The sequence below is a fragment of the Lingula anatina genome, chromosome 1 (genome assembly GCF_051362555.1).
Source record: "Lingula anatina isolate TDL-2025a chromosome 1, LinAna3.0, whole genome shotgun sequence".
Classification (NCBI taxonomy): Eukaryota; Metazoa; Brachiopoda; class Lingulata; order Lingulida; family Lingulidae; genus Lingula; species Lingula anatina.
Genome location: NC_141767.1, coordinates 51,859,698 through 51,872,465, shown reverse-complemented (window position 1 = coordinate 51,872,465; position 12,768 = coordinate 51,859,698). Strand labels below are relative to the sequence as shown.

Below are 12,768 nucleotides of genomic sequence, written 5' to 3'. Positions count from 1 at the left end.
TCCCTTAATTGCAACTTTGGACCTGCTTTTGGGGCCTAATTAGAAATGAGCTTGTTTTACATAGCTCAAAAGATATAACAATTTGCTTCCCATTTGTCACTGCGTTTGTTCTTGTCTAGTTTAAATGCACTGACATAAATGTTGGAACAGACTCAGTTGATCCATGCCTCTCTGAACCTCTCGATAATTTCAAAATCTATCATTAGCTAATGCCAAAGAAGATTGATTTTTTTGGTCTTCCCTCAAACAGTTATTGTCCAAATTCCATTAGCCTTATTTCTAAGGTCTGCGCATTTTGTTGTTTCTTTCAGAATGACTTTCAAACATATTTTGATTGATGAACTCTTTGGGAGAAATTGCATTAGGCTGATGAGAGCTAATGTTTTGATTCATGAGCCTTTGTTACCTAATGTTGATGTGACATAGACCAGAAAAACATCTGTAAATTTTCCTCTTTTTGACTCGGAAATTTCTTTTTCATACTGCTGATGAAAGATGCTTGAAGATTGTTAGGCAAATTATATTTCAGGGTTCCAGGTTAACCGTTTGTGTTATTGATTCTGGCATAACTGATAAAGCTGTAAAATGGATCAGTAAAATTATACCTGCCAGTAAATTGCTGAAATACAAAGCAAGGCACACTGATATCTTGCCATTTGGTCAGTACATTGTTTTGGAATGTCAGTAGCGTGTAAGGGTAACTAATGATGGGTCAAGTATGGCATAAGATCCTTGAGAGGTAAATTTAAGTGTTTTGTTGGACCTCATGGTATTCTGCGTATCTTTGGAAGGAGGCAAAGATGATGGGCAAGGTGATTTATGTTGCTTATAAGTCTGTAGGCTTGGGATATAAATCTCTACTATAATCATCACACTGCACCCTCTCTACTGGGGATTCTCTTCTCATGGATTAAATTGATGATCATTCTCATATTGTCTGTTTCGTTGTAAATGAAAATAGCCATATTAAAATTAATTGTTTCTGCGTAATGTTTTGAAGAAAGGAGTTTGTACAGGGTTGACTTTTGTTCAGGTAATAAGGTCCACAGCTTTGTTTCTTGTTTGGTACAATATAACTAGAGCTTTGTTTGAAAAAGATGAGAGAATAGAATGTGAATTTCTTCTTGAAGTCATTGTGATGAGTATAGATATATATTTATATTCATCACAAAGACTATAGTTAAATGTATAATGTCCGGAGAAGAGGTGAATGACTCTTGAAATATTTATTGAAAATCATCAGTCTAGAAGCACCCTGAAATATCTGTAGCAGAATCATGTGTTTTCCCCTTAAAGACTCCAGAGAAGCCCATAACACTCTAATTATAGAAGTAACCAAACTTTGAAGTGGCATTAATCAAGGAAAAACTGTATTTTTGTCAAATAAATTGAGCATCACTTCCTGGAATGTCTCAACCAGCATTAAATAAATGAATTCATAGTAAATCGGATTGATTTCTTTTGTAATCCCACCCTTCACTTTGATCACATTTGCAGATAAATAATGCACAGGAGAGCTTTTCACTCTAGTGCTGCCTGTTGTTTGGCATTTTGGCATTTAAGTACCCAGACTCCTAACTAGCACGTCATTGGTGACTAAGAATTGAACAATAGGCAAAATTAGTTAAGATTCCTTGGATAGATGTTTCAGATATCTTTAACTTTTGAATGTGGTACTGCAGATTTGAAATGGTGACTGTAAGCACCTCAGTGATAAATAGAAGTAAAAACGGAAGTTTGACTTAAAAAAGGCAGTTGCTGTGTTCAGATTGGCTGTACCTTGGTGTAGCATTTCCTTGGTATTAATGCACACCTTATATCACCGGACACTACCAAATGTCATCTTTTCAGTGCCTGGACAACTAATGCCTACTTAAGTCTTAAAGGTCACTTTGATTAAGTTAGTGGTTTTGTCATTAGTATCATCAGATATTTTGAGGATTTGACTTTACTGCTACACTTGCTTTGAATGTCAGCAAGGCTGCCCATTAGTTGTTACAATCGGACAGAAATTAGCTGGATATAAAATAGATTTAAAATTCAAGTGGCTATTGTTATTTTGACAAGGAAAAAATTGCAGCCCATCTTAATTTTTGTGCTGTAACTGACAATGGATTTTGTTGACAGATATATATTTGATTTGTAAATTTGATAGAAAATCCATTCAACTAGACTAGTCTGGTATGCATATGATAAAAATAAGGTCTTTTTTACAATAATAATTAGCATTTATGAGTCTAGCTTTTCGCTGACCTGTTACTGTACATCGGTTGATGCTCCATGAATGTTACATGCATGATTTGACATTTACTCAATGCTAGAATCACAAGTGCTGTCTGCATTGACTAATTATGAGACAGTCAGTGAACCCTGGCATTATAACATTTGATGATTTGGACCACCATAACATGTAAAACAACTGGATGAAGTGTTGCCACTTGTCTAATCTACCTGATGAATGCAATTTACATACCCATACCTACATTTTTTGGTTGTTTAGTAATAATGAATATGTGGATAAACGTCACCTGGTCCAGTAATGATAAATTGGCTTTTAACAGATTTGTATGTAGAAATAATCTGCTACTGTATTTTTCCTATTATAATTTAATTTGAGAAACTTGCATTTTTGCTTATAAAAGTGTTCTTTATATATTTACCTTAAAATAGCCTGCACATACTAAGCCACAAATTTAAATCTCATCATGCCAATGACAGTTATGGATTTAGTCTGACAGCATCCTTCATATTCCCCTTGTACAGATCAGGTCAGAATGAAACGTTATTAATTTCAGGTATTGATCACCATGAAAAGGATGAACAAATAAAGTTCGGGTTATTAGTCTTTCCAAAAAAATGAGAAATGAAATGGTAAAGTTCAAGGAGTCCCAAGGTTATATGTCCTGTTGGTTTTTCCAGCAGATGAAGAGACCATTGCCTCAGTTAAAATGTTCAGTGTTTTCTGAGGCCATCTTTTGGTTTTATTGCCTCTATATTGGTTAGTTTTTCACCTCAAATAGCCAATTTCTCATGAGAAGCAAGTCTGAGAAAGAGCGTCAACCCATAATAACTGACAGGTAGAAGATTGGTCTCATTGTATTGCCAACACACTAATGTGGTTACAGGGAAACTGGCTTTGATAGGCAATGGGTCCACTAGCCAATTAGATTAATCCAAAATTTGATGATTCTGTTAGGAATCAGACAAGTTATTCACAGTGAAAAGATACCTAGGCCATGTGATATAAATAAGTCATGTGAACCATCATTGTTAAATGGGGGTCACTACATTGTGAGACTTGACTAGAAAAAACACGAGTATTCACGTAATGTGAGGTTAACTTTTTAACAATCAAAGTGAACCTCTTTGTGCCAGGAATGTTGAAAAAGCAATACAAAAATAACAAAGAAAATGTGGTAAATTTGTACTGATCTGCAGTAGACTGTAATTTGACAACCAGAAAAAGTATTTATGGATATATTCTGACAGCATTTATTCACTGCTGCACCACACTGGCTAGTCTGCCATTATTTTTTAACCTACTTTCCTCCAAATTCTCTGAAATCACACTTGATTTCACACCAGCTGGGGGTAAGAGGCAGATCCAAAGCCGAAAAATTGCTCCTTCTTACTAATGGTGAATTGATTTGGTAAAGTCTTGATTCAAAGTGTAAGACTAGAAGCAATCTTGGTTGTCAACCTGAATTTTTTCAATCAGACAGTGACACAGATCATTCAAACTATGATAACTATGTATGGGATCATTTAATGCATGGGTTGACACATGTCAGATGAACGGTCCCTATGGTGATTGAGTGTGGCATGTCAGTTTGTAAATTGATTGTCTTTAACTCTCTATAAGGAGAATAAAAATATCTATTTGTTTATAGAATAACTACATACTGTTTGTACTACCACCTTAAAAGAGGAAGTTGCTGCTTTTTTTGGGGGGGTGGGGTGGGCATTTGTTTTGCTGCTGGATTATCTGTAGTTGAATGCAATAAATCAATGTTTTGTTTCTGAAGGATTTGTCTGTGATTTGGAAAAACAATTAACGCAAGGCACACCTGTATGGGCTGATGAAACTCAAGAATTCAAAAGAATGTTAAAGGCCAACATGGATATCAATTTATTACTTTGTAAAATGATTATTGATTGGGTTTCTTTATAGAAACGCTTTAAGCAACACATAATATCTTTGAAGGTCAAGAAATCAGGAATTAAACTTTTAAACTGTCATGAAATGAAGAAGCTCTATCAAGCATTAATGGTTTTGTGGTGTAATCCTCAGTGAGAGATGTTTTTACCACAATACTGCCACTTCTGTGGCTTTTGGCTGTGAAGATGGATTGATATCTAACAAGACATGAGGGCTAAAGACTATAGTACTGCAGTAGGGCATGATATAACAGCATGAAATGCTGGAATCAGAGATCACAATCACAGCACGGCCTGTCTCCTGTCAGTTCAAAGTGACAAAATATCATTTCTAAATCACTGATAAAGTCACCTCTGATGTAGCACATTACCAGATTTGTTAGCGTCATGCAGATGCATGAGACTTCTAAAGAAGAGAGAAGATTGAATTTTTTTAGATCATGCTCAGACCTTTGCAAAATATAAAAATCTTTTTTTTTTTTCTAACTGGGCTTTTTAGGAACTTAAGATTACTGATAAAAATTGATTGTTGAAAATGAATATCTAAAAAGCTTTCTAAAACAAAGTGTTTGTAAAAAGGCCACGATGATAAAATGGCTGTGATTAATCAGTATTGTTCAGGCAGTAGAGAAAAAGATACAAGCTTATCTTTTCAAAACTGTTAAATCATAAAAGGGAGATACAGTAGGTAAATTACTGGAGATAACTTGCATTACAGTTTGATGAGGTGCATATAAATGTCAGGTTTGTCAATGGTAAAAATGTGAGGCACAAGACGCACATAGTGTAAGATGTAAGGGTTTGAAACCTTTTCCTATAAGATTAATGATGTCAGAAACCGTAGATTTTCTCATTACTTATGAGTTATTTTTGAAATGTTACTTCAGTTAAGACTACTTAGTTGAACATTAGAAGTATTATTTTGGCATTAGTATATGGAGGTTGCCAGTTGGTTTGTGTAGAGTGATATATAAAAGTATGTTTGTAAGACAGTAATTGGTTATGAAGGGATTTTGCTGTGTTCAGCTAGACATCTCTCAATCTGAGAGATACACTAGCTGGTCATCTCTACCAGCACATTGTACACATTGTATGCTGAGTAGACATGAGTATGCCTTGGGTAGATAGAAAAAGTTGCCCCTTATGCACACATAGTTTCATGATGTGAAGTAATTTTTTTCCACAAAATTCAATTAACCATGGTACTGGACTCTTAGCAGACAAATTGAGTTTTACATACTAGTAAGTTAATAATATATATAATTTCTATAAAATACTGGAGTGGTAGGACATCTTCACAGAGAGGGCTCAGACCAGTGATACTGGGAGGATATAATAATGACGCGTTATATCTTGCGATACATCATTATATCTTTCCAGTAAATAGTACACGCACATGCACACACACACACACACACACACTTATTCTTCTTTTGATGTAAGGAAGAACTTGAATGTTTATTTTCAGATTTATATGTAAAAACACTGTTGAGGAGAAGATTGTTGAACTTCAAAAAAGAAAGCTCTCCCTTGCAAAGAATGTTCTGGCAGGGTAAGTAGATTGTATCTGTTAATTATACTATCAAGGTAGGAGAAAACTTTTGGCAGGTGATTTTCTGAGCCAGGGGAAACCATCAATATTTAGCCAAAAATATATGGGCAGGGGACCATTGCTTGAGATCATGATCAGTTTTCCTTTTCAATCTATCAAGACATGCAGCTATTTATATCTATTTTAACAACCCATTTGATAAGTATTTGATTAGCATTTAGGTATTGTTGCACTATGCTTCCTTTCTTTGGCCTATGTGCTTCCTATGTATCTCCTATTACCAGAAGCTGATTCCAATGTACATCCTCCCATTCCTGTATCTTCTTTATCTTATTACCCTTCTGACTTTCTACCACATTCTCACAGGAAAAAAGTTCTCTTCCAGTTTGTTTGGTATACCGAATCAAACGTCATAATGCACTCAAGATGTAATCGAAAAGATTATTTTCATTATCTTCAGATGTTGTTCCCTAATGGTGTCAACCCACCAGTTAGTCTACTAAATGACCAAAAATCTATATTTGAATGTTTTTAGATACCCAAGCCTGCAAGAAAAATCCATATTCAAATAATGTTTTTGGGTATTCTAAATTCTTTTAAATGCAAAAGACCTGTCTGGAATGACTCATAGTCTATTTAACCCTGGGTAAAGCATCATGTTACAACTTCTCCTCTGAACAAAGAGATTAATTAATCTACAATGATTCTTTATTGACTGGGTGTTAAGAATATTTCCACCCCAGTCATCAGGCATTAGTATGGTAATCAATTCTTTATTGTAGGTCATATCAGTTATAAAGTGAACAATGGGATATTTTAGACATACTTAGATCCAAGTTGAAAAATGTTTTGTTCTTGGTACTATATCTGGTCTGGATTTTTAGGAATCGCAATGTTCACTGAGAATCAAGAAGTTGAAGCCTAGCTCATAGTTATTTTAGATAGGTTGAATATATTTATTTATGATTACCAATTACTTTTTAAAGCAAACTTGGGTATTATTTACTTGGAAAATGAGGGAAATCGTGAAAGACAGCATTTAGAAATGGAATTATTGAAGACAAAATCCAATCCAATCCTGAAGATTAAATTAACCGTCCAAAATTCTTTTCTAGATTGAATAAAAAAGTCAATTTCCTTCTTTTAATGTCAAAAAAAATCTGCATTATAAGAAAATTCCTGTAATATAAAAATAAAATGTAATTTATTGATTGCATTCTCTTATGGTTCTGTTTTTCTTATTTTAGAGCTGGAGGAGCAAAGCAGAAGCTGACCCTGGCAGATCTGCGGCTTCTGTTTGGAGTCTGAGACGTTGTGGATAACTTTGTCCACCACGTTGACTACTTATACATGATAGAACTTTGGTAGTACAGGAATATATTGCCTCTGTCATTACCATGGTCATTACCATTGTCAAAAAGTGTTCTTGCTGTGAAAAGTTTCTATCTCAATAACTCTGACTTCATTTAGGTAGTATGTTAGTATAAGATAACTTTCCAAACAGTTAGGGTAATGGTGAAGTTTATTTGAAAACCAGTTAATGCAGAAAAAGTGACTGGAAGGTGATCTAAAATTATCAGACAACTTCATCTTCATTCAGAAACATATTTTATCCCTATTCAGACTGTGAAAGATGTTCTGGTAATGATAAAATTGCTTCTTTTTTTTTTTTTTTTCTCATCAACCAAATGTGCTATGCAAGTACAGTGAGAAGTTTATTAAATGTATATTGATTTTGTATGCCATCATGGTAGAATAAAATGTCAGTGCGGAAATGATATTATTTTACACCATTTTAATGACCTGTATCCTCTTTCATGTGTATGTAAAAAAGATGAGTTATCTGAACAGCAAATCAGATGGAGCGATCATGGAGGGATGTGACTTGCTGAATACGTAGTATTTATAATCAAAGGACATATTATTATTATTATTCAAGATGGAAAAAAAACTTGGTAAAACCTGCTGTCCTTTTTTTTTCTGTAACATTTAAACTGTAGTGCACTATGGCATAAAACTGGTGCTGACATTATCCTTATCACAAATGATGCCTCATTCAACAACCTATCATTTATACTCAAAAATGAAATCAACACACTATTAGTTGTCTAGAAATGAAATCACTGCTCTATTAATTATACGCAAATGAAATCACTACTTATCAATTATAGAGAAATGAATTCACTCCTCTCTTTATCTAACAATTAGTATCTCCATAAACATCCGTCTCAAAGCATTAAACCTGAGGAAGTTATCAAAGCGCAGTAATTGTGGTTGTTGTGATTAGGTAACTGTGCTGACCAAGTGTCATTCCTGTCCTCCATGTCTATATTGATGAAATTAAAGTTTGCTGGAGAAAATCAGTAAATGGCAGATATTGCCCAGTGTCTGATCATGGGGAAGGGGTTAAATTGAGGTCTCTACATCAGGAATACCCTGACTGATTCCACGTACGTTCCTCGAAACTGGGCATGCAGTGTGACTGGCCAGGTGACTATATTACTTAGTGTTTACCTTGCATTCACAGCAGGGAGGCGGGCTGCCTTGCTCAAATTCTCAAGCATCTTACTTAAAGTCAAAAACACTGCCCCTGAGATAAATCACTACAAAAAGTTTATTTTCAATCCAGTTTACTGAAAATTATAACTTTTTCTGCATAAAATAGCCATACTGGGTACGTTGTTACATACAATGTTAATCCCCAATCTGTGGCCACTTGAATGCATGCCCAGCTTTCTGAAAATAACTGTTCACAGTTTAGAAGTTTGTTTTAGAAGTTCCATTTTATTTGAAGCATATTAGACAAACTAAAACAAGGCCAGTTGTTCTTGGAATCGTTAGCCACGTGCACATGGCTGAAGTTGAGAAGACTCTTTTCTCTCTCTCTCTCTCTCTCTCTCTCTCTGTTACATTTCTTGGGGAAAAGTGATGAAAAGTAATTTTACACGTTTTTTCTTGAAAATGCATATAAAGTTGGAATGAGTGAAATCTATTTTCTGGGTTGGTTTTTACTGAATGTGAAACACTGTAACTGTGTTGATAATTAAAATGGACCCAAATTCTTTTGAGGGCTTATTCGTTCATTCATTCATAAGCATGATTGAAACTTTGAATTTGATGCACATCTACGAGGGAAATACATGTGCCCAATATAATTAAGTGATTATTAAAAATCCCTATCCTCCACGATCTATGTTTTGACATTGACAACAAGTCAATTATGGTCAAGGTTTATTGAATTACTTGGTCCATTAGTGCTGTGGTTTGCATATATAACAAGGTTTGGGTCTCCAGAGCATGTGGTAGAGATTGAATCATTGTGCAAATTTGACAATTCCATGAGAGACATTGTCATCATTTTGATTGCTTCAACATGCCACACCCTAAAGTTATTAGGAGCTGTTTGTCTCGAAGGATTTAAACTGTCAATGCAGCCTGTGCATTTCGGAGCATTTACTTGAGGTGCAATGTATGTTTTATATTCACTTCGAGTCAAAAAGCCTGAGAAGATTGTCTAAACAACACCCTTCTGAATTTTACAGAATTTGAAGGAATTTCTTATTGAGCTGAATTGCAGTATGTGACAAGGTACTGGAAACTATTCTGACACATCAAAATTGGAATAGTGAGCCATAAATCTAATTTGTGATTATTAAATGAAGGCCAATTCCTGGAAAAAATTGATGGGAAAAATGCAATCAGTAGCAATTACTCAACCTATCAGGAATTTTGCCATAAAAGCCAAAAAATCTTTTATGACATTTCCATTGAAGTTTTAAGTCAAATTGAAGTAACTGCAAATGACAGATTAACTAGGAACTCATTTCATTGTGTCAGGAATGTTACCTGTCAAGAAACACGAGGGAATTTTAATACTTTGGCGATAAAAATACTGACAAACAAGAACAAAACTCATTAACAGATATGCCAATTGTTCTTTGTCACAAAATGTGTCAGAAATAGAAATAAAGTCAAAAAAGGCTTAATGGCCATTAAGCATTTTGTTAATTGTACCACCAGCGTTAGCGCTGGCGGTACACATGGTTTCGGTCCCGTCCGGATCGTTCCGCCGGCTCCGCCAGCTCCGCCGGCTCCGCCGGACGGCTACCGTTACCGCTTCTCCTCCTAGACGGTAAGGGCCCCCGTACCCATCTCATGGATTTAGGTCACCTATAATCTCAACTCGTTCCACGTAAAATTTGGGCTTTGTCGGTATTGGGGTCTGGGTGTGGCACTCATTACAATGCACCCTTGTCTAAAAATGGCAAAATTAAATGCTAATTATCTACCCTACGGAAGGAGTTATGGGAAAAATTTCTATAGACGGCTTTCCAAAAGTCATATGTGTAGATTTCAAATATACCCTTGGATTTGACCTTTGACCTTTACTTCAAGGTCAAATGGGTCAAAATTTTCAAAAAAATGAAATTTTTTACGAAAAAAATTTTTTTTGCCCTGTTATTCAGACACTATACAGACTTAACCAATAATATTATTGGAAAGTGTTACCCTTCAGGTCATCTTTCATCTCCATGAATTTGGGGTCAATCGGTGCATTTTCACGGGAGTAGCGGCCATAAGATACCGAAACTGAAAACTGTCTCTAATTCGGGAACCGTTAATGCTAGAGACCCATTCTTTTTTGCATTTTGTAGAGCATGTAAAGCCCAACACTGGAAGTGGTCTCGGTTTTTTTGTATTCCATACGGTTTTCGAGTTACGCTGTATCAAAAAGTACATATTGGTGGTAAAAGCAAAATGTGCAGTACGGTAATGGATAATAAATTTTGAACTCTGGAAAAATAAAACATAAGGCTTGGCAAAGCAGACAACTTGTGTTCAAAAATGACATTATTTCATCAAATTTGAACTTCTGAAACTTCAGGGCACCTCCTATTTCAAGAATTTTGACCAAAATGACATTTTCTTTATTTTAATTCATTTTTTCTGTACGAAATTTAAGGCACATTATGGTAACTCCAAAATTATAACATTTAGTCCCTTATATCTCCAAAACTGGCAGAGATAGGTCCATAGTTACTATTGAAGTTGAATAGGAAGTCATATACTGGCAATCTTACTGTGACCTTGAAATTGACCTTTGACCTACTTTTCACCATGAACTGAACTTTGCAAATTTTGCTTCCCTTTTATCTCCAAAACTGGCAGAGATAGGTCCATAGTTACTATTGAACTTGAATAGAAAGTCATATTCTGGCAATCTAAATGTGATCTTAAAATTGACCTTTGACCTACTTTTCACCATGAACTGAACTTTGCAAATTTTGCTTCCCTTTTATCTCCAAAACTGGCAGAGATAGGTCCATAGTTACTATTGAACTTGAATAGGAAGTCATATACTGGCAATCTAAATGTGACCTTAAAATTGACCTTTGACCTACTTTTCACCATGAACTGAACTTTGCAAATTTTGCCTTCTTTTATCTCCAAAACTGGCTGAGATAGGTCCATAGTTACTATTGATCTTGAATAGGAAGTCATATACTGGCAATCTATATGTGACCTTAAAATTGACCTTTGACCTACTTTTCACCATGAACTGAACTTTGCAAATTTTGCCTTCTTTTATCTCCAAAACTGGCTGAGATAGGTCCCTAGTTACTATTGAACTTGAATAGGAAGTCATATACTGGCAATCTAAATGTGATCTTAAAATTGACCTTTGACCTACTTTTCACCATGAACTGAACTTTGCAAATTTTGCTTCCCTTTTATCTCCAAAACTGGCTGAGATAGGTCCATAGTTAGTATTGAACTTGAATAGAAAGTCATATACTGGCAATCTAAATGTGACCTTGAAATTGACCTTTGACCTACTTTTCACCATGAATTGAACTTTGCAAATTTTGCTTCCCTTTTATCTCCAAAACTGGCAGAGATAGGTCCATAGTTACTCTTGAACTTGAATAGGAAGTCATATACTGGCAATCTATATGTGACCTTAAAATTGACCTTTGACCTACTTTTCACCATGAACTGAACTTTGCAAATTTTGCCTTCTTTTATCTCCAAAACTGGCTGAGATAGGTCCCTAGTTACTATTGAACTTGAATAGGAAGTCATATACTGGCAATCTATATGTGACCTTAAAATTGACCTTTGACCTACTTTTCACCATGAACTGAACTTTGCAAATTTTGCTTCCCTTTTATCTCCAAAACTGGCAGAGATAGGTCCGTAGTTACTATTGAACTTGAATAGGAAGTCATATACTGGCAATCTAAATGTGACCTTAAAATTGACCTTTAACCTACTTTTCACCATGAACTGAACTTTGCAAATTTTGCTTCCCTTTTATCTCCAAAACTGGCAGAGATAGGTCCGTAGTTACTATTGAACTTGAATAGGAAGTCATATACTGGCAATCTAAATGTGACCTTAAAATTGACCTTTGACCTACTTTTCACCATAAACTGAACTTTGCAAATTTTGCTTCCCTTTTATCTCCAAAACTGGCAGAGATAGGTCCATAGTTACTATTGAACTTGAATAGGAAGTCATATACTGGCAATCTAAATGTGACCTTAAAATTGACTTTTGACCTACTTTTCACCATGAACTGAATTTTGCAAATTTTGCTTCCTTTTTATCTCCAAAACTGGCAGAGATAGGTCCATAGTTACTATTGAACTTGAATAGGAAGTCCTATACTGGCAATCTAAGTGTGACCTTGAAATTGACCTTTGACCTACTTTTTATCATGAAGTGAACTCTGCTAATTTCTTTCTCTTTTAACTTCAAACTTGACAGAGATAGGTCCATAGTTACTCTTGAACTTGAATAGGAAGTCATATACTGGCAATTTTCTGTGACCTTGAAATTGACCCTTGACCTATCTTACAAAGAACTTAAATTTGATTGTACCATATATATTTTTTGCAATAGTTTAAAAATTCTTGTTGATTGCATTTTTACAGCTTGTCAAGCACAAAACTGGTGGCTGTGTCCCTGATTTTGTGTATGTGGGGGTCTATACGAATGCGCTTGCTCCAGCTGGTGGTACAATATTCGGAGGCGGTATCGCCTCTCTGATCCTC

The 12,768-nt window shown here is 35.2% G+C and overlaps 1 protein-coding gene across 3 annotated transcripts in view; it reads left to right on the top strand.

The window, feature by feature from the left end:
* LOC106160790 (transcription termination factor 2) overlaps positions 1 to 7,974 on the top strand; it is a 91,692-nt gene extending 83,718 nt beyond the window's left edge. For 2 of the 3 annotated variants that reach the window (XR_015331686.1, XM_013537537.2), the window contains 2 exons: positions 5,627 to 5,710; positions 6,958 to 7,974. Coding sequence is in view for 2 of the 3 variants with exons in the window: in XM_013537537.2 (XP_013392991.2) it covers positions 5,627 to 5,710; positions 6,958 to 7,018 (145 nt within the window). In the remaining variant the exon portion in view is untranslated. The remainder of the gene's footprint in view (positions 1 to 5,626; positions 5,711 to 6,957) is intronic. The other variant, XM_086998837.1, reaches the window with a different exon arrangement.
* Positions 7,975 to 12,768: the final 4,794 nt, after the last annotated feature.